At 45.4% G+C, this 21,617-nt stretch overlaps 1 protein-coding gene across 1 annotated transcript; it reads left to right on the top strand.

The window, feature by feature from the left end:
• The first annotated feature begins 1,437 nt into the window (after positions 1–1,437).
• On the top strand, positions 1,438–18,507 carry LOC110508484 (sal-like protein 3). Its single transcript, XM_021589023.2, has 4 exons — positions 1,438–1,857; positions 7,636–7,783; positions 13,076–16,818; positions 17,192–18,507. The coding sequence occupies exons 2-4, from the start codon at positions 7,708–7,710 to the stop codon at positions 17,537–17,539; spliced, it is 4,167 nt and encodes a 1,388-aa protein (XP_021444698.2). The 5' UTR covers positions 1,438–1,857; positions 7,636–7,707; the 3' UTR covers positions 17,540–18,507.
• Positions 18,508–21,617: the final 3,110 nt, after the last annotated feature.

Below are 21,617 nucleotides of genomic sequence, written 5' to 3'. Positions count from 1 at the left end.
AATAATAAATCATTTGATTTTCCATTGTGTTAGTGATGGTGGATGAACTGATTTCCAAATGTTTTGAAAATGTATACACTGAGTGTGCAAAACATTAAGAACATCTGCTCTTTCCATGACATAGCCTGACCAGGTGAATCCAGGTGAAAACTATGATCCCTTATTGATTTCACTTGTTAAATCCACTTCAATCCGTGTAGATGAAGAGAGAAGATAGGATAAAGAAGGACTTTTAAGTCTTGAGACAATTGAGACATGGATTGTGTATGCATGCCATTCACAAGGTGCTTTTGAACAAGGTATGGTAGTAGCTGCCAGGCGTACCGGTTTGTGTCAAGAACTGAAACGCTGCTGGGTCTTTCACTCTCAACAGTTTCCCATGCGTATCAAGAATGGTCCACCACCCAAAGGACATCCAGCCAACTTGACACAACTGGGAAGCATTGGAGTCAACATGGGCCAGTATTCCTGTGGAACGCTTTCGACACCTTGTAGAGTCCATGCCCAGACGAATTGAGGCTGTTCTGAGTGCAACTCAATATTAGGAAGGTGTTCTTAATGTTTTGTACACTCATTGTACATGCCCAACTAGAGTCGGCAACCTGGCGAGCTAAAGCAAATGCATTCACTGGCCTGCCACACAACCTTGTTTTTGGTATTAGTGAGCCCCCTAGTGGACGCATTCCTCTACACCTTCGCGAAGGTACAGTATGTCAGATTTTATAACTTGTTGCACGAGGCTCTTGGTTGTCATCAGTGCTGGCTGGGTCAGACCAATATACACTCACCTAAAACATACCCTTGCTATCTCTTATGTGCCGTGAAGTATGACTACCGTCTAAAACACAATGAGAGACTATATACGTCGAACACATACACCGCCTGATAACAGTTGCGTTGGTGTGGAGTTCAGAAGACTGATGATGAGCATGATCATTTTCATAGACCTGTGTGTGTGAGATGTGGGGTCACATTTTGACTGCTAAAATGTGTCACGGACTGTTGTAAACATTCTTCATGTCATGTGCCATTTATGTGCCGTATATTTTGCTAAAGGCCTATGCATTCTTTCCATGGTCCATAATGAATTTCCTCTATGAATAGGAATAGAATGGGGTCTGTTCTAAGAGACATATAGGACCATTATTATGTTATAGTCTAGTAGTTGACAAAAATGTTAGCCAGATGAAAAAATAACAGTCCTGCATTGGAACTTCTAGGTTAGGACCTATTCAAATAGTTCCTAGGTGTTAGGCCTACACGAGATTTGCACAATGCCCCCATGGATTTAATACGGGGTAGATATGCGAGTCGGTAAAAAAATGTTCAGTCGGTAGGCAAGTCTAGTCGTGGTCAGTCTGTGTCCTATATAGTACAAGTCATGGTGGCGATGAATGTCATTAATTACAGTGGGACAGGGTCGATAGGACGAATAGACAGCCGCCACTGCCGCAGAAACCAGACACAGACCGAGAAGCAGGCCGCCCTCGCCAAATAGCCTACAAAGAGGATTGAAAAGGGAAGGGGAGGAGGATGACAGGAATACTAATCCAATTCCCTTTCATTACCGCATAGTAGGCTAGCCTATCTTCACCCTCCCCCGCCTCTTTCTCTGGGTCAGTAAAAACAATGAATTGATACATTTAAGATACCAAATAGTCCCTCTACACTGCGACGATATAAATAAATAATTTGCCAATGCGGTGTTCCGCCCGTCTGTCTCAGGGACGACTGCGCATCTTTGTGGCTGAATGCCGGAAAAGGCTATGTCGATGTCCCGACTGGGAGACTTAGCCTATTGCCCAACATATTTTATCATTTTGTAAACCACAGTCAAATATCATCGATTCTAACATGGTGAGTAAATTCCGTTATTTTATTTATGTCGACGACGCAAACGAGGTACATGAGCAATTTGTAGCGATATTTTAGGGCAGTCATAATAATTTATGAAATCATAACTTGTTATGATCAGTGCGCGCGCACGCATGCAACAGGTCGCCGGTACAGTAGCGGGACAGCAGAAGTTATAGCGCTGTTCTCAAGCGTTTTTAAAATGTTAGATCGTCGATTTAAATGTCATGGTGCGATGCTACGAAAAACACAAATGCTTTGTTGGCACAATAGGCTATGCTTAAATATAATTAAATAGTTTGCGATACACGAACAGCGGTTTTGATTTATTCTTCGTTTTTTTTTTTTACTATAAAACACTGTTTCTAGTGATGAAAGGTTGTATAAATATATCGTACGTCTCTGAAAAGCGAATTCTAAAATGTATACGTGTAGGCCACATCAAACAGCCAAATCAGGATAGGCCTATACATCACTGTCTGGCAGCAGACACGTTGATCCCAACACATTAAGCTATACATTCAATGTCCAAATTATGGGAGGCAAGGATGACAACTGTATTATGAGGAATATATTGTTATTGACTCAAAGCATAGCCCCCAAATAGAATAGTCCTACCCATGGTGCCAACTGTGAATGGGAAACCTATTTTAGAGTTAACCCAAAATAGGCTTGGTGAATAACTGTCTTTTTTTATTTTAATGTTCAGATATTTGTAGGCCTATAATCCACAATACCAAATTATATTTAAATTGCTTGATATTTACAAGATGTATGTTTATATCAATCGATTTTGAATGGTTCTTTAAAACTGGTTTGGGGAAACAACAGAGGGTGTGTGTGTGTGTGGTTGGGGTGGTGATGTGCGTACCAGATGTGCGGGCCTATTTAGAACAGGAGGACACGGTCAAAATCAGTGCAAAGAAATGTGCATTTTGGGCAAAAAATTACACAATTGTGCACAATCATGTTCACACATGATATGATGCACTATAGCATACTGTACATTTCTGAAAGGGTTTCATGTTGGCCATAATGTGATGTAAGTGCAAGTGCAACACAGGGAACTAAGTATCCTATAAAAGAAATGAAGAGCAAGCTGCCCAGCTTTGTGGGCACTACAGCTATATAGTAGGCTAAACGTGTGTCATAAGGCCTTTCATTTCTTTAAGCCTTCTGTAGCGTTTTCTGTTTGTTTTGTGTTAACTTGTCATGCAAATCAATTGTGTGGCAGGCCTGCAATGTAGCTGTGCGTATGCAATTATGGCCTTAATGTAAAATGTGTGTGTGGGAAGGTAAGGGTTCTCCACCCAGCAGTAGCAACTCAAGGTTTATAATGGCAAAATAGTTGAAAACACGCCTAGGTGGATTAGTATGTGATTAAAGGCTATTATAGTTTAGCAGTTTTTCTGTTCGTTTTTATTTCTATTCGTTGTTCGATTTTATTTTAAATTCAGTTTAGTTTCACTTAGTTTCCCGACTTGATTTACTATTTTTTATTAGGTTTTAGTTTGATAAAAACATTCCTATTTCGTGTTTACATTATTTAGTTTCTGTTTTAGTGTCAGTAAAAGAGAGTATTCTACTGGTTTGTGACCCACTGACCCTGCCCCTGGTTAGAGGGGAATAAGACATGCCCAGAGTTGATACACACAATAACTTTATTGGCACACTCTGGAGATGTAAATGGGGATGAAAAGTAGGAAAGGTAGTGGTTCTGTAATGGACAGAAACAAAGGTAATGAATACACACATACAACATGAATACACCAGGGCACAAATGCACAGATACTAAATCTTACAGACTATAGCAGTAAGGACTGTATAGATTGCATATGCCACCTGCAGAGTATTACACAACACAGTAAACTCAGAGGGGCAACATACAATAGGCAATAGTAGTAACTAACTATGAAGAACAATATACAAATATACAAACTCACTTTGGGCACACAAGTCCAGAGATATAAATGAGTCCAGGTGTTGATGGGCAGAAACAGAGATGTTGCTCTCTGCCACTGCCTGAGGGAGACTTCCAAGTATTTTGTGACCTGTATAATCAAGAGGATGGGCAGATGTCTGGCCCCCTAGTAAACTCCCTAGCAACCTATCACGACACAGGTCAGAGACAGTTTGAGAGGCAGGTTTAGGTTACCTCCTAGACTCTCAGGAACTGGTCATGGGGGATGGAGAGTGGAGTTCCTAACACTTAGGGACAGAAATAAGCATAGGTGAGAGAGGAATTTATGTGGTGTAGGTTGTATTTCTCCCCTGTTAGCTAGTGATAGCTAGTAGTCTCGGAAATCCCAGGTCTAGAGCAACAGCTCTAGGTATGTGGAAGATATCAGATTCTCTTTGACTTTTCGGAGAAGAAAAATTATCTGGGAAGGGGCAAAACCTTTGCAGTGGTTTTAGTGATGGTAGATGATGCAAACTAGCCACTTGCAAAATGCACTCATTAAAAATAAGCTCATCTTTTTCCGTCTCGCTAACTAGCTAGCTACTAATTTGTGTCCGACGGGGATGTTGATGCTAGGGCAACAAGCTGATAAGGCTGTGATGTCACCAGATAAGCCAGTGACGTGCTTCCCTGTTCCATAGAGATGTATAGAGATCATTACATGGAAATAACACGTTCTTCCACCATTGTAAAGCAGTCAACTGGATGGGGATTCCTATGGGTTGGATTGATTAGCCAGTGATCAGAGCAGTCTTCTTCTTCAAATTGGTTTGCCTAGTTTGTAAATGGCTTTAAGGTATATGACTGCCATCTAGTGGGCACAATAAATCAATCACGTAGACTCCAGCATTGCAGGTGGCGGTTAGTCACCAAAATTAGCTTGACACTTTTTTAAAACATAAAAACAAGAAGAAAATGGACAACTTTAAAATGGAGATAACCTCAATGGCGAGCCCAGAAGGGATCAACCAATTAATTATACTTGTGAGCAAACATTCCATAATTGCAGGTGGCAGTAAATCACCAACCTTGGCATTATACTTGTTCAAACAACACACTCCAGGTGGTAGTATGCACCCTTTCATTTTTTTTTTTACCAACTTATAGAAGTAGTAGAAGAACAAAATAGGCTACTTCAAAATGGAGATGGCCTCAATGGTGCTGCCCCGTGCGCTCACAGACGCCATAATCTCGCCCTCCAGCCTCTGTTGAACCATCTGGTTTCCAAGCGCCTCAGATCGGGAGTAACCTTGAAGCCTATGGCGGGAGCGGACAAAAAAACCCACTGGTTTTAATCTCTCAGTCCATCATCATCTAGTGCAACCCTTAGAACCTCCCCTGAAGTGTGCTGCATCTGGGGGCCAGTATTGTTGTTGTGTTTGTGTGCAACAAAGAGAACTTGGTTAGCTCGCGAAATATGGATATTATTTTTCTCAAAATAAACCGCCTATTCCCTCCAATTCAAAGATACGTTTGTAGTATCTTCTAAGAAGGGTTTTAAAAGAAGAGTTTGGCACTTCGCAAACTGCCTGTGGCAAGCCATCTCCCACGGAGATGTGTCCAACAATTTCCCCCAGTGCTTTAAAGTAGTCTTAGCGTTCTGCATCATTGCCATTGGTACGGAAAAGACTCGTGCTTGTACTTTTTACCGGGGATAGTGTTCCGCACAACTACGACGCCTTTTCTATTTGAAGGGAAGGAAAAGGGGATACCTCGTCAGTTGCACAACTGAATGCATTCAATCATGTTACAGGACGGCTAGCAGAGTTATGCTGGCTAGCTATGTATTAGCATGAACAGCAATATTTGAATTGATTATCATGTCACCCAGTAAGTCCACGCCCCAAACAGTCCCACACTGTTACCAGGCTCTATGCACCAGCAATTTGGGCCTGGGGACGAGGAAACAAACACCACAATGGGACAGATACAACGTTGCGATCTTTATACATCTCTAAGGCTGGAAAATTGTTACATTGTGGGAGGCAACCCGTCTAGACTAGATAGCTAGTGATAGTGATTTGAAACATCACCATCTCCTGGCACAATTTACCTGCCAGGTTCAGAAGCTTGTAAACCCCATTGGGAAAAATAAGAAAAGGTGTATGTGTGTGTTTTTAGTTTTACTATCCTTGTGGGGACCAGAAGTCCTCAAAAGGATAGTAAAGCGAGGAAAATTCGGACGCATTTTGCCTGTCTCCATAAGGGAAAAGGCTATTTTAGGCTTAGGGGTCAGGTTTAGGGTTAGGGGTTAGGTTTAGGATTCGGAGTTAAGGTTAGGTTGAGTGTTAGGGGTTTAGGGTTAAGGCGAGGGTTAAGGTTAGGTTTCAGTTAAAGGTTTAAGGGTTAGGGGTTAGGGAAAATAAGATTTTGAGTGGGAATCAATTGTTTGGTCCCCACAAGGATAGAAAAACAAACATGTGTGTGTGTGTCTGTGTGGTTGTGTGAGCATGTGCGTGTATGTTTGGGTACAGGTTGGCCTACCCACAAAATAGCATCCTCCCTTGATTATAGATATACTATTATAAGAGGTGAGTCCAGTCAACTCTTTGTAATGGATGATTGACGGACGGTGAGCAGCGGTGTCCAACCAATCTATTGGTGGAACCCCAACTTGGAATTCCATCTACCTCCCTTCCAGCGTTCCCGATGCGAAAGCTCCATTAACAGGCCACTGAATGAACAGGAATTCGCGACAATGGCGCTAGGACACAGCTGAGTGAGCATCACCCTCCGTGAGCCTCTCGAATACACAGGACCACTGACGCGAAGCACAATGCTTCCTTTTCAACATCCGGCTCTACTGCTTACCACGTGGAGAGGTAATGAAAATGAGGGGCAGCCAGAGTGAGAGATTTTTTGAAATGTTTTTTTACTGGATCTACCCCCCCCCCCCCCCCCACACGCACATACACACACACACACACACACACACACACACACACACACACACACACACACACACACACACACACACACACACACACACACAGCTATGCCTTACTATACTTGTGAGGACTTTTTGGGGACCAACAATTGATTCCGATTCAAAATCCTATTTTCCCTAATCCTTAACCATAAACCTAACCTTAACCCTAATTCTAACCCTAATTCTAACCCCAACCCTAAACCTAACCCCTAAAATAGCCTTTTAACAAGTGAGGACCGGAAGAATGTCCTCACTTCTCTGAATTTTAGTTGGCTTACTATTCTTTTGAGGACTTCTGGTACTCACAAGTATAGAAAACCGTGTACACTGATACAAAGAGACAAATTAAATCAAGTGAGAGGCGTAAATTCATTGGCTTACTGTTCTTCATCAAATGTAGGCTATACGGACTAAGATAAAATGTAGTGCAGTATTGAGGTTTTATTTGCGTCATGGGGATGCAAAACTTTAGTATTTAAATCAATGGACAGCACTTTTTGGGGTCCACACGATTATGTTTGTCTGAATGACAGAACGTGATGGGCTTTTGTGGGTGAGGTGGAGGCAAGAGGAGTGAGGAGGGAGTCATGGCTCAAAAGAAGTGGTGTTCATTCGCCATTTGAATGCAAATGTAGTGGTTGAACAAGAGGACTATGTGTGTGTGTGTGTTTTGTGAGAGGGGTGGGGGGGGGGGGGGGGGGGGGGGGGGGTCCTAACGGTGAGTTTGAGAAAAGAAGACTTGTTGAGAGAAAGAATTGAAACACATGCCTGTAGTCTTCACAAGTTTTTCACTTTTGCACCACGATGCCACCAATGGAGTTGGACACTTGTGGAGGAAAATTCACCTGTGCTTCTCTGCTAATTCGCGTAACTTAGTTAACCACTTTTTCAGTGTGCAGGGAGAAAAAAATCTAAGCATTCTGTTGGCCCATGTACCGCTGCATCAGTCGCGTCCTGCTGAAGCATGTCTCGTCGGAAACAGAAACGACCCCAGCAGCTCATGAGCCCGCTCCCTGCCGCCTCTCCAATACTAGAGCATGGTGAGAAATGGACTATTATTGATATGCAAGTCAACAGCTGAATACAGTAGCTATTAGTATGGAAATAATGAACTTTTTTTATGTTGTGTTGTCAAATGTTTGTTTTTCTCCATTTGTGTTTTTCAAAATATAGCTTGACATGATTTTTCAAATAAATAGGTCAAGTTGTTATGCTGTTTTTTGGAAATATATTTTTCTGGGTAGTTAATAACTTGATTTCCTCCACAGAACAGTGCTTGTGTAGTGGCACATGTTTAAAGAGGCTTAAAGAGACAATATATAGTACCTGTCACCTGGAAAGTTTTGGCGAGAGTTTTTAGTGAAAACGTTGACCCTATCTCTGTCAGTTCAGAATCTAAAGGTGTGGGGATGCTATGAGGCTCATTTTAATATGTCAGCAATGGTGTGATATTATTGCAATGATTGTGTCTGAGGAGTCTTGTTTTCTTCTTTCTAATCCTATGTATTAGTGTATGTGTTTCTTTCCTTCTCATTGCCTTCACCAACCCCCCCTTGTATTGGCAGATTCAAAGACACAGACCACCCAGTTAGTTGGCATATGAAGAGGTGGAAAGATGAAAACATAGAGGCAATAGAGGATAGAGAAGATGTTACACTGTTACACTGAAAAGTCAAATAAACTCTATCGTTCCAAATATGCATGTTTTCGATTTTGGAATGCCATTTAGGAGATGAGAGGGAGATGGTACAGGAACTGATGAACGCGAGAGGTGCTTTATAAGGTGTTGTAACTGCAATAACATGCAATCCCATTGTCCCTCTAGGGCTTTGTCGTTGAGCAGTGAGGCATGAATACACCCAAGAACTAGTGTGTGTGTGTCTATATGTGTTTATATGTGTTGGTAAGTCTACAACCAGTAACTGAGGGCTAATTAGGTGTAATAGTTTAGTAACATTGTAGTGGTAGGTTTTTGTAATATTGTGTGTGTGCGTGTACTTGTCTCTCTGTGTGTGAGTGTGTGTGCGTGTGCGTGTCAGGATTCCCCAACTTGGCCCCCAAGTTTTCTGAGCCAAATATATATATATATATATATATATATATATATAGATATATATATATATAAATATATAAAATATATATATAAAAACACCAGGAAATCAGATCCAAGCGATCTTAATTTTGGAAATATGTTCCCAAGTATTCACACAAATAAAAAGTACCCAATTGTCATACTTGAGTAAAAGTAAAAATACCTTAATAGAAAATGACTCAAGTAAAAGTAAAAGTCACCCAGTTAAATACTACTTGAGTAAAAATCTAAAAGTATTTGGTTTTAAATATACTTACGTATCATAAGTAAAATGTAATTGCTAAAATATACTTATGTTTTAAAAGTATAAATATATAAAATATATAAATCATTTCAAATTCCTTATATTAAGCAAACCAGACATTTTTCCCAAAAAATGATTTCAAATCCAACACTGACATAATTTACAAATGAAGCATGTGTTTAGTGAGTCTGCCAGATCAGAGGCAGTAGGGATGACCAGGGATGTTCTCCTGATAAGTGTGTGAATTTGACAATTTTCTTGTCCTACTAAGTATTCAAAATGCAACGAGTACTTTTGGGTGTCAGGGAAAATGTATGGAGTAAAATGTACATTATTTTCTTTAGGAATGTAGTGAAGTAAAATTAAAAGTTGGTAAAAATATAAATAGTAAAGTAAAGTACAGATACCCCCAAAAATGACTTACTTTCAAGTATTTTTACTTATGTACTTTACACCACTGTTTACATAGTAGGAGGAAACTCACCTCATTCACCATCAATGTGTAGCACCCACCTCAGTGATGCACGGTGACCATTTTTGTGCCAGAACGCTCACCACGCATCAGCTATCAGGTAGAGAGTGATATATGCCAATTAGGAATGAGGGGGATGATTAGGTGGCCATGATGGAATGTAGCCAGGTTGGGAATTTAGCCATCACATCGGGGTGAACACCCCTACTTTTACAATATGTTCCATTGGATTTTGAATGACCACAGAGAGTCAGGACACCAATTTTAACGTCCCATCCGAAAGACGGCACACTACGCCAGGCAATGTCCCCAAATGTAATCAAGGCTTGAAATTATTATATTTTAGTCAAATATTATATTTGTTTAGGCTTCTTGCAGTCAATTTGCAATCTAAAAATCTTTGTTTTATTATGTTCCGGCCCTCTGACCAGCCACTCAAGAAGTAAATTGGCTGGTGGTTGAATCTAGTTGATGATCCTTGCTATACGGTGCATTCAGAAAGTATTCAGACCCCTTGACTTTTTCCACATTTTGTTACGTTTCAGCCTTATCCTAAAATGGATTACATTTTAAAAAATCATCATCAATCTTTTTATTTATTTCAACTTTATTTAACCAGGTAGGCAAGTTGAGAACAAGTTCTCATTTACAATTGCGACCTGGCCAAGATAAAGCAAAGCAGTTCGACACATACAACAACACAGAGTTACACATGGAGTAAAACAAACATACAGTCAATAATACAGTAGAAAAATAAGTCTATATACAATGTGAGCAAATGAGGTGAGATAAGGGAGGTAAAGGCAAAAAAAAAGGCCATGGTGGCAAAGTAAATACAATATAGCAAGTAAAACACTGGAATGGTAGATTTGCAGTGGAAGAATGTGCAAAGTCGAGATAGAAATAATGGGGTGCAAAGGAGCAAAATAAATAAATAATAATTTACACACAATACCCCATAATGACAAAGTGAAAACAGGTTTTTAGAAATGTTTGCAAATGTATTAAAAATAAAAACAGAAATATCTTATTTACATAAATATTCAGACCCTTTGCTATGAGATTTGAAATTGAGCTCAGGTGCATCCTGTTTCCATTGATCATCCTTTACATCTACCTGTGGTAAATTCAATTGATTGGACATGATTTGAAAAGGCACACACCTGTCTATATAAGGTTCCACAATTGACAGTGCATGTCAGAGAAAAAACCAAGCCATGAGGTCGAAGGAATTGTCCGTAGGGCTACGAGACAGGAGTGTGTCGAGGCACAGATCTGGGGAAGCGTACCAAAAAATGCCTGCAGCATTGAAGGTCCCCAAGAAGACAGTGTCCTCCATCATTCTTAAATAAAATACGAACCATCAAGACTCTGCCTAGAGCTGGCCACCCAGCCAAACTGAGCAATTGGGGTCAAGGGCCTTGGTCAAGGAGGTGACCAAGAATCTGATGGTCACTCTGACAGAGCTCCAGAGTTCCTCTGTGGAGATGGAAGAACCTTCCAGAAGGACAACCATCTCTGCAGCACTCCACCAATCAGGCCTTTATGGTAGAGTGGCCAGATGGAAGCTACTCCTCAGTAAAAGGCTCATGACAGCCTGCTTGTAGTTTGCCAAAAGGCACCTAAAGGACTCTCAGACCATGAGAAACAAGATTCTCTGGTCTGATGAAACCAAGATTGAACTCTTTGGACTGAATGCCAAGCGTCACATTTGGAGGAAACCTGGTACCATCCCTACGGTGAAGCGTGGTGGTGGCAGCATCTGTGGGGATGTTTTTCAGTGGCAAGGACTGGGAGACTAATCAGGATCGAGGGAAAGATGAACAGAGCAAAGTACAACGAGATCCTTGATGAACATCTGCTCCCAAGCGCTCACATCCTCAGACTGGGGGCGAAGGTTCACCTTCCAATAGGACAACGACCCTAAGCACACAGCCAAGACCAAGCAGGAGTGGCGTCTGGACAAGACTCTGAATGTCCTTGAGTGGCCCAGCCAGAGCCCGGACTTGAAACCAATCAAACATCTCTGAAAATACCTGTTCCCTAATCACCCTGACAGAGCTTGAGAGGATCTGTAGAGAAGAATGGGAGAAACTCCACAAATACAGGTGTGCCAAGCTTGTAGCGTCATACCCAAGAAGACTCAAGCTGTAATTGCTACCAAAGGTGCTTCAACAAAACACTGGGTGAAGGCTCTGAATGTGATATTTCAGTTTTAGATGTTTTATACATTTGCAGAAATGTCTAAAAAACTGTTTTTGCTTTGTCGTTGTGGGGTATTGTGTGTAGATTGATGAGGGGAAAAAAATATTTAATCAATTTTAGAATAAGGCTGTAACGTAACAAAATGTGGAAAAAGTCAAGGGGTCTGAATGCTTTCTGAATGCACTGTGTGTGTATATATGCATTTGTAGGTCTGCAACCAGTATAGTTGGGTCTAATAGTGTCGTAACATTGTAGTGGTATGGTGTAGTAATATTGTGTTTGTTATTGTAGATGTGGGAGTGTGTGTGTATTTGTGTGTGTGTGTGTGTTTTGGTAGTGAAGTGTGGTCGTTGACGGTCTGTGAGTCATCGAGTCTGGTAGCCTGTTTGTTTTATTTTGCCCCCACCTCTTCCTCTGCCTGCCCAGAACTAGAAGGAATGTGTGACCCCAGTGTTCTTAAGGTCAAGTCTGCCTGCCAATCACAGCCACTGTCCAGTACCCACAGACTGCCTGTCCCTGACACCCTACTGGGTTATGGGGGAAGGGTGCAACAAGAGATGAAAGACAGAACAAATGGAGAGAGAGAGAGAGAGAGAGAGAGAGAGAGAGAGAAGGAGAGAGTGTGATAGAGGGCATGTCTATATATGCGTGTCTTTTTCAGAGGTCAGGGTTGTAAGAGGTTTTAGGGACCATTGTCCTCTGTCCTGTGTTGCCGTGGAAACAAGGTAGGCTGCTCAGTGTGGATGGTGTAGTCTTGCAAGCCAGGGGAATTTGTGTGTGTGTGTGTGTGTGTGTGGGGGGGGGGGGGGGGGGGGGGGAGTTGACAAGGGAAAAAAACAATAAAGGGTGAAGTAAAGAGGAAAGAGAGGGGGAGTTTGGATGATGAGGTGGTGGAGAAGAGAATAAAGAGGCAAACTGGGCAGGGTTCTGGTGTTCACCTGACTGCATGGTCTCCGAATGTATAGATGTTATCTGAGGGCTTCGGTCCCATCTGCTACTACTTGAAAAATCACAATTCTCAGAGGGACAGAGGCATTTCATTTACTCGTAGTTGTTACCTGTATGATGGATTTGCTTCAGTTGCTTTTCTTTGCTATCCACTGATCATCATTGGTGTGTCAACACTCACTGTCAGATAAGGTTGACTGGTGGAAAACACTCTCAAGAGGGCATTCTGAGCAGTGCTCAAATAGATTTCACTGAGTTGTATGAACCCAAAGTAGGAAAAGTGTGTTAAGTAGATTCAAAGCTCTGTCTTGCTCAATATTACAATAACTAAGTCAACCTTCTCTCTTGTCTTCTTTTTCTTCTTTCTTCAGATGACCAGTTGGCAGTGAAGTCATTTTCCTTTCCTCTGACCACAGACTCCTCCTCTTCTTCATCTTCCTTCTCTCCTCAAAGATACCACCCCCCCCTGGCTCAAGGTCCCAACTTCGGGGGGCTTCACACCCCCTCTCTACCAAGCGAGGGCTCCCCCCTCTCCCGCTCCCCCTGCCAGCCCACTCCCTGCCCCATCTCCCTCGCAGACCCCCAGTCCTCCCTCTCCCCTGACTTCCCCGATCCCTCCCTCTCCTCCCAGACAGTCCTGAGCCTCCCCGACCTCACCTCCACGTCACCTTCCAATCAGACCCACCCTCCCCGCTCTCTCATGGCCTCTCCCAAGCTAGGCGTGTCAGCCACTACCACCTCCTCCTCCTCTTCATCAGCTTCCCTCTGCCCCCCGCCCCACCCCGGCAGCCCTAGCCCCGTTCCAGAGGGCCCCCCCAGCCCCGTGACGCCCTCCCCAAGCCCGGGCACTGCCTCTGCCCCTCCACCCCGTGCCCACCTTAGCATTGCAGTGATCCTGGAAGAGCTGCGGGTGCTGCAGCAGAGGCAAATCCACCAGATGCAGATGACGGAGGAGATCTGCAGGCAGGTGCTGCGGCTGGGTGGGGCCTCCTGTGCCCTGGAGGTGCCCCAGATCCTCCTGCCTCCTCTGCCCCAGCTCTGTCTGGAGGGCAGTGAGAGGACGTCCAGTCCTCCCCAGCCTACACCCACTCAGCCTCCTAACACTGTAGCCCCTCTCCTGGCCTGCTTCTCCACCTTGCTCCCTCCCCAGCCTGCCTCCAAGCCCTCCAAGCCCAGCCACAGCCTGTCCCATGTCCTGCGTCCACACAAGCCTCAGACGGAGGGTGCAGGAGGGGCTACTGGGTCTTATCTTTACCCTGGGACCAGTGTCCGCCCTTCCTCCTCCTCTTCTTCCTCCTCGGCCTCGTCTGCCATCTCCACCATGGCTTCCTCCAACTACCCCCTGGCCCTCTCCCTGGCCTTGCCCACTCGTTTCCTCCATGAGAAATCCCCCAACACCACCTTAACCAGTGGCCACAGTGGTCTGTCCTTCCTCACCCCGCCCCTGCCCACCACTGCCTCTATGGCACCCCCCTCCTCTCAGGAGCCCCACCTGTCTGTCTCCTCAGCGGGGTCCTCATCCTCCTCCCTGGGGCGTCTGCAGCATGCCTGTCGGTTCTGTGGGAAGCTGTTCAGCAGTGACTCGTCCCTGCAGATCCACCTGCGCTCCCACACGGGTGAGAGGCCCTACCAGTGCCCTGTCTGCCTCAGCCGCTTCACCACCCGCGGCAACCTCAAGGTTCACTTCCTCCGCCACCGCGAGCAGAACCCAGAGCTCTCGCTTTCCCTCCTCCCCCCCTCCCTATTTGGAATGGGTATGGGACCAGTGGGGGGGTCTGAGCCCCAGGGTCAGCCAATGAGCAGCACTGGCCTGAGCGTAAGCGCAGCGCAGGCTCAGAGGCGTCGTAAACGGCGAGCCGAGGATGACCCGTATGGAGACGGTATGGAGGTGGATGGTGCCGGAGGGGGATTTTCTCTGGGGATATCCACCGGTGCTCCCCCCTCTTCACTCCCCCTGCCCCCCAGTGTGGACCTGGCCCTCATCTCCACCGCCCACTCCCTCCTGCGGCTCAACCAAGCCGCTGCTGCAGCGGCCGCTGCCTCCATATCCTCTGCTGCTTCCTCACTCACATCCTCTTCTTCTTCCTCTGCGTCCTCCTCCCTCGCCTCCTCTCACCTCTCTGTCCCCTCCTCGGCCGCCTCCGCCATTGCTGGGTTCTTTAAAGGGGCCAAGCAGCAGTGCTTTGATGAGAACACGCCTCCTCACCTTCCCATGATGTCTCACTCTGCTTACTCCCAGCTGGCCCACCTCCCTAAACTCCTCTTCCCCTCTGGTTCCCCCCACCATCACCCTGCCTTGGGCCTACTCCGCCCTCCACCCCCTGCTCCAGGCTCTTCCCACCTCTCCTCCACCCACTCTCAGCTCTCCTTCCCCTTCTCCCACTACCCCAAAGCCCAGGCCTTCACCACCTCCACCTCCTCCTCCACTCCCTCCTCAGACACCTCCAAGTTGCAGCGGCTGGTGGAAAAGCTGGAGAAGGAGCCTCCCACCTCCTCTTCCTGGGCCTCCTCCTCAGGAGAGACCTCTCACAGCAGCATGGCCTCCACTGGGTTGTTCAGCAGCGGCCTCATGGGTGCTAGTACCTCCAGTACCTACGTGATGGCCTCCCCATCATCCTCCACCCACGTCCCCACCTCTGTCTCCAACTTCACCAGAGAGATGGTGGCCGCTCTGGGCATGAGTGCCAACGGGGGCAGCGCTCTGGCAGGCGCCATTCTCCCCGGCCTAGGCATCATGAGCACTGGCTCCCTGGCCCCCAACCAGTGTGGGGTATGTCTACGTGTGCTGAGCTGCCCCAGGGCACTGCGTCTGCACCAGGCCACCCACCTGGGTGAGCGCCCCTTCCCCTGTAAACTGTGTGGACGCTCCTTCTCCACCAAGGGCAGCCTGCGGTCCCACCTGGCCACCCACCGTGCCCGCCCGCCCAACTCCCGTGCCCAAAACTCCTGCCCACTGTGCCAGCGCAAGTTCACCAATGCACTGGTGCTGCAACACCACATCCGCATGCACCTGGGAGGGCAGCTGCCACCGGAGGGAGCTCCGGAGTCTCTGTCAGAGCCAATAGCAGAGCCAGACGCTGTATCCCAGCCCAAGCCCAATGACACCTCCGATGTTTCTTTTGAGAGGTTCACTGCAGCCTCAGGCAGCCAGTCAAAGAGCTCAGCAGCGTCCACCCACATTCAAACCCTAGTAGGAGCCTCTGCCCCCATATCCGTCAGTGTGACATCACCAGCGTGTGTCGGGGAGCCAAGCAGATCTCACTCCTCCAGCCCTGACCTGATCCCACCCTCTGACCTCAGCCCTGACCCTTTCCTAAACCCCACCTCACTTACCCCTCCGCCTGGCAGCGCAGACCCCCCGGTCCTGTGTGTCAGCGTGCCCTCCCCACCTCCAGCCCTGGGCGATTCAAGCTCCCCAGTCAGTGATGGCAAACATGCGGAACTCCTTGATACAACCATTGATACTCCAGCGAGTAAGACAAGCCCCGCTCACACTTCCTCCAGTGTTCTCAAAACCACCCCCTTGTCCAGTCTCATGATGTCAGACTGTCTATTGGGTGAGAATTCCATTCCTCTCGATGTCTTCTTCCCTGGCCCAAGATCAAACCTGGAAGATCTACTGAGCACTCCAACACTTGGTGCACCAGTAGCACACCCTAGCCCAGCCCCCTCCTTCACCTCTGTCCTTAGCCCAGAGTACCCTAAAACCTACCTAGCACCCACACTAGACCCTGAACAGCCTACTAAACCCAACACCCCAGAGCCCACAGAGGAAGACAGGGTTGAAACCTCCCCACCTGCAGCACCAAAGCAAGCCCCTGTGCTTGATATGGACCACAGAATGGCACCACTGTCAGAGACTACAGAGACAGGCAACACTGAGGCTGGGGATGTGCCCCAGAAAGCTGTCGCCTACACCAGGGAGACGAGGCTGGGGGCGTACCTCAGCTCCCATGGGAAGGAGGATGGGATGGGTGGTGTCAGAGACCGACTGGAAGGCACTGTTCCAATCAGTCTGGCTCCCACTCTCCCTCCTCCCATGTCTCGCCCTGAGAAAAAGACCTACAGCTGTGTCGAGTGTGGGAAAGAGTATGCCAGCCGCAGTGGACTGAAGGTGAGAGGATGGGGAGAGAGAATGATGTGGGTATAGATTGGTGTGGGGTTGGTAAAAAACTTGGTCCTCTCTTATGGACTACATGTTTACAGCTGCTTTGAAGTGGTTTATTAATCTGTTGAATTCTACATTCAATGTCAAAAAACATTGCAACCTATGAACCTGACATTACTTCTAAAAGCTAGTTTGAGCCGATAGTTGGTTTTCAGGTTACATTGAACTGAAACATTCACTGATGAGAAGGCACCGTCCAGACTGAGGTGAATCAGTCAAGCTAAATGTTTGTGATATAAATGTTATATCCAGCCAGGGTGACTCAGTGGTTGGTCGGAGTGGCACTTATAAAATCTGTTATTTTCATGTTCATCCACAGGGACACATGAAGCATCATGGAGGGGTTGTCAAGGCAACACGTCCCCCTGTACGGAGCGGTCGATCAGCGTCTGAGCGACTTCCTGCTAACACACCTACAATGTCCTCCACCCCGCCAGCCACCAGGAGCAACGTGGGCTTCTGGAACCAGTACCAAGCATTCCTCAACACTAGCAATGACCCGGCAGACGACCCAGCACAAGGCCCGACCAGTGGCAGCCAAGGAGAGGACGGGGAGATGCCCCGATTGGCTGAATCTCCTGTTAGATCCCAACTGTCAAAGGAGCCGACCACTGGGAGGGGCTCAGGTGAGGGATCTGATGAAGGGCCTACTCTAGAGTCAATGTGATTGGCTCTGTGATGCTCTGGTGCTCTCAATGTACATTCACTGTTCCTTTGGGTCAAATTGTATGGGCTTTTGTATTGTATTGCTTCCAAAATAATTTGAGTAGTCTGTCGGTTTGGTAGTACCTGAGTAAATTGCTTAGTTAGTTTGTGAAAACTGTAAGTTGGCCATCCTGGCCTTTTGTTTTAAAAGAGAAGGAAGCTGAAGGATGCAAAAAGATGACATGACTCCAGGATTGAGAGCTTGAGGAGGCCAGAAGTCACTGTCAAGATGATGAGAGTTGGAGCTGGTTTCTAGAATGAGAACTCTGTTAGACAGAGACCTCTGTTAGACAGAGAGCTCTGTTAGCTCTTCTTTAGCTAGTTTTAAAGGTCATTTTCCTGAACAGAGTCTGACTCCATGTTTATTTGATAGATAGAATCTCTAATAAAGACATGCATTGGAAAAGGAGGCAAGGTAGAGAGGAAGTAACACTGTTCACACATAAACCATTCCTTCATTCAATCATAAAAGGGTAAGGTAGGTGGAACAGATTGGGAGGGGTCACTAAACTAAACTCGTACAGCAGCTTCAACCCTGACAGCCTATGGAGATGCAGTCTCTCATCCTCAACCTGCTACTGTACAAAACCTAATCATTTATGTCATGGTGAATAACTCTAGATTACTCCAGACTCTTCTTCCAACTGATGGGCAGAGAAGCGCAGAGTAGAGGAGGTTGTGGTCTGCCAGGTAGAGACCCTTTCCTTTGGATCTTATGAATCAGCTGATTGTTGTTTGGTCTCACAGTGATGTCCGTTTTCTGTAACTCGTTGTCTTCGGTTCATGTTTGTGTCTTTACAACAACAACAAACAACAAAAAAGAAAAGAATCAGAGGTGTACGTCTGATATTGTTGTGAGTTGTACTTTCAGTGTATGCCAGAGAATTAAGATTGATAAAAAAAAAATAAAGAAACAGCAACTGGGATGAATGACGGTTTCTCTGTGTTTTGGACGCCTATTATGCCTGTTCTACATTCTGCTGCAGAGCTGTGTGTTTTGTTGATTTGTGACGTAAATATGTGTGCGGCACACACTGCCGTTAGGGACATCAAATAAATGGCTACATGCACGCAAGAACATAGTGTGTGCGTGTGGGCATTTCTTTGTGCAAGTGTGTGACCGGGCGTGCGTGTTGGCACAGCACTGTAGTAGACCCTAACTGCCTTCATCTTGGCAGGTTTCCTGACACACAGGCGTCACTAATTCCTGCTCTCTTTCAACACAATTCAACTCCTCTGCCTTCTTCTGTGTCTGTCACATCAACCGAAAGGAAGAGAGGGGAAAGAGGCCAGCTGTCCCCACTTCAGCCCCTAATCTCTTCAGCCATGACAACCAGAGCAGCCATGCAGTGTGTGTGTGTGTGTGTGTGTGTGTGTGTGTGTGTGTGTGTGCGTGTGTGCGTGTGTGCGTGTGTGCGTGTGTGTGTGTGTGTGTGTGTGTGTGTGTGTGTGTGTGTGTGCGTGTGTGCGCGTGTGCATGCTGCACCCTGCACGTGCATTGTGAATGAAACCTGAATCTCTGTGTGAAAGGTCAGGAGGGGGCTGATGGCTCAGACAGTGATCACTGGCCATTGAGAGTTGCAAGGATAGCCAAGGTAAGCGTTACAATTCTAGAGTGTGAGTGCAACTAAACACACACAGATGCACCAGGTACTGAATATTCTGTGAGTTTGGTGTCTGTGTGGATCTATTTAGCTAGTGCCAATTCATCTAACCACTTACAAAAGAACATTGGTGCATGTGGCATACAACTGATCACCACATGCATGACATGTATACTAAGTAGGAAAGATTAGTATGTCTGTACAGCAGGTGGCAGTGTGCACAGTTTCAGATGCCATCCAGACAAAGAGGTGAAAGGAGGAGTGGAAGTGGTGGAACAAAACAGCCCATAGAATACCCTCAAGTATGACTGTCAAGGCATTATTGTAATGTGTCACTTTTCTTCGAGAGTTTGGGCGGGAAAAAAGGCTTGATATACAGTGCTGTACACAACCTTCAGGATTTAAAAAAAAATGTAGTTAGATACGTTAAATAATGTAGTACTGGTTAAAGCCACCAGGTGACAGTGTTAGGCCTTCAACATGAGAACTTGTTGGATTGTCCAACTGAACTAACTGACCCATTTGGGCTGAGGCAACCTAACTAGCAGCTTTTCTCTCTTTCTGGTCCTGACGACAAAAAAACTGTCTGGGAAGGTTTTCTTCTGAATTGTTGAACCAATCCAGTAAATGTGGAGGAGGAGTTAACATGGCGTGTTGCCTTGTTAACCCTTTACACTCATGGGAATTGGCCTATTTGGATAGGGCTAATTTTAATGTTTCTTACAGATGAAATAGGAAAATGCATAACCTTTATAGAAATTGAAAGGGAACAGTTTGGAGATGATGGGACAATTACTAGACCAAAGGTGAGGACACAACAGTTCACCTGACACAAGACTGAATCCAAACATTACACTGTTTATTTTATGTGCATTTTACATTTACTGTACTTTTCGGCCGCATTTGTTGACAACAAAATCTGAAAGTACTCTGCATATATTCAGTAACATGATAAGAATATTCCTGGAAAAGTGGGGTAGGTGCAACATAAGACAAAAAAACTGGTGTCTCCAAGTGGCCACACACCTCTCCAAAGTGTACACAGTTCCTAATCAATTTCAATGCACTTTTATGACTCAAACAAGAGTATTATATTATAAGGTACTTTAAAAAAAAAAGAGAATCTCCTAGCTGTGCTGTTTCGGAACTACAGCAAGTACAAATTTGTAGATGTTTTGTTTGGAACACAACCCTGCATCCCCGCCATCACACAATTACTGTTGTTGTTGACGCAATCCAAAAACAGACCATTATAAAGGTGGACATGATTTGAAAGCTTGTTCTATTGCCGACATGACTTTCTAAGTTATAAAAATGTGGCGCGCATAGAAAGGAGTCAGGAGCGTCTGCTGCTGCGAATGTTCTTTTCAATAAACAAACATAGGCTCATTTAGTTCAGAACCAACCCAGGGTATGACGCAATGTCATCTTGGAATTGTACATCAAACATAGTGATCATGGACGTTGACACGGTATGTGACATCAGTTTTAGGATATGGAAATGGGGAAGTGCACATTTGGACTCACAGCTGTTTGGCTTGCTCGTATGACATCAAAGCGGTATTTATTATAATCCTCAACATATCATCTTTGAAAACACATAGTCCTCTTAATTTTACAGCATTTCCCTCACTCAGACAACAAACATTTAGCAAAAGTTGCCCAATTAGCTGGAGGGACAGAGGACATGAGCAATGCTCAAGTGCAGAACATCTGTCAGTCAAAACCCATACAGCACTTTGAAGCGCAGAGCCAGAGCTCTGACATCATGTATAGCATATTACTGAACAGCCACTTCCAATTTAGGTGCTTGTTAATGCCCAAATCGACGATTATCAAGCCGTATACGGGTACAAGTGTAAACGGCTACAGACATGCTCTGGAACCCTCTCGCTTTGGGCTGGATGTGTCAATATGTAGTTCATACATGCATAATCTATGAGCATTTCTGTTTTACCTCAATTAGCTACGAAATCCCTAGTTTGAAAGCGACTGTTTATTGGAATCTGTGCAGCGCCATTTCTCCTACATTTTCCTCCCACACAATTCTAGTTCCAGTCGAGGAGGTACAGCCCCTCGCCATGTGAGTAACAGCAAGCAAAATGTGCACAGAGCAGAGAGAGAGAGAGAGAGCGAGAGAGAGAGAGAGAAAGAGCAATGACGTGGTGCACACATCTGAACATATGTAACGTAGTTTTCCATTTTCGGGGACCACTTTTGACTTGTGAATGCTACTTTCAGAACTACTAGCTAATAAGTATACAACATCACTGGAGAATCTTTTTAACGTCCAAAAGCGGAACTCTTGTTGCAGGCTCTCTTTCCATTTCTCCTGAAACCCCGGATGCATCTGGTTGTTTCGACCTCAATGAGGGTGAGGCTGAGGTGACCCCTCTACCCTCATTCCTTAACAAATATCAACGGCCCATACTACCT

This window comes from Oncorhynchus mykiss, chromosome 28, assembly GCF_013265735.2.
Source record: "Oncorhynchus mykiss isolate Arlee chromosome 28, USDA_OmykA_1.1, whole genome shotgun sequence".
In the NCBI taxonomy this organism is placed as follows: domain Eukaryota; kingdom Metazoa; phylum Chordata; class Actinopteri; order Salmoniformes; family Salmonidae; genus Oncorhynchus; species Oncorhynchus mykiss.
The sequence above is the reverse complement of the archived record's forward strand: the minus strand, read 5'-3'. Positions and strand labels throughout refer to the sequence as shown.

Excerpts from the sequence above, each read along its gene's own strand:
- LOC110508484 (XM_021589023.2), top strand. The coding sequence starts at position 7,708 with ATGTCTCGTCGGAAACAGAAACGACCCCAGCAGCTCATGAGCCCGCTC. Across the intron at positions 7,784-13,075 it reads CTCTCCAATACTAGAGCATG|ATGACCAGTTGGCAGTGAAG; the intron begins GTGAGAAATGGA and ends TTCTTTCTTCAG. Across the intron at positions 16,819-17,191 it reads CCAGCCGCAGTGGACTGAAG|GGACACATGAAGCATCATGG; the intron begins GTGAGAGGATGG and ends GTTCATCCACAG.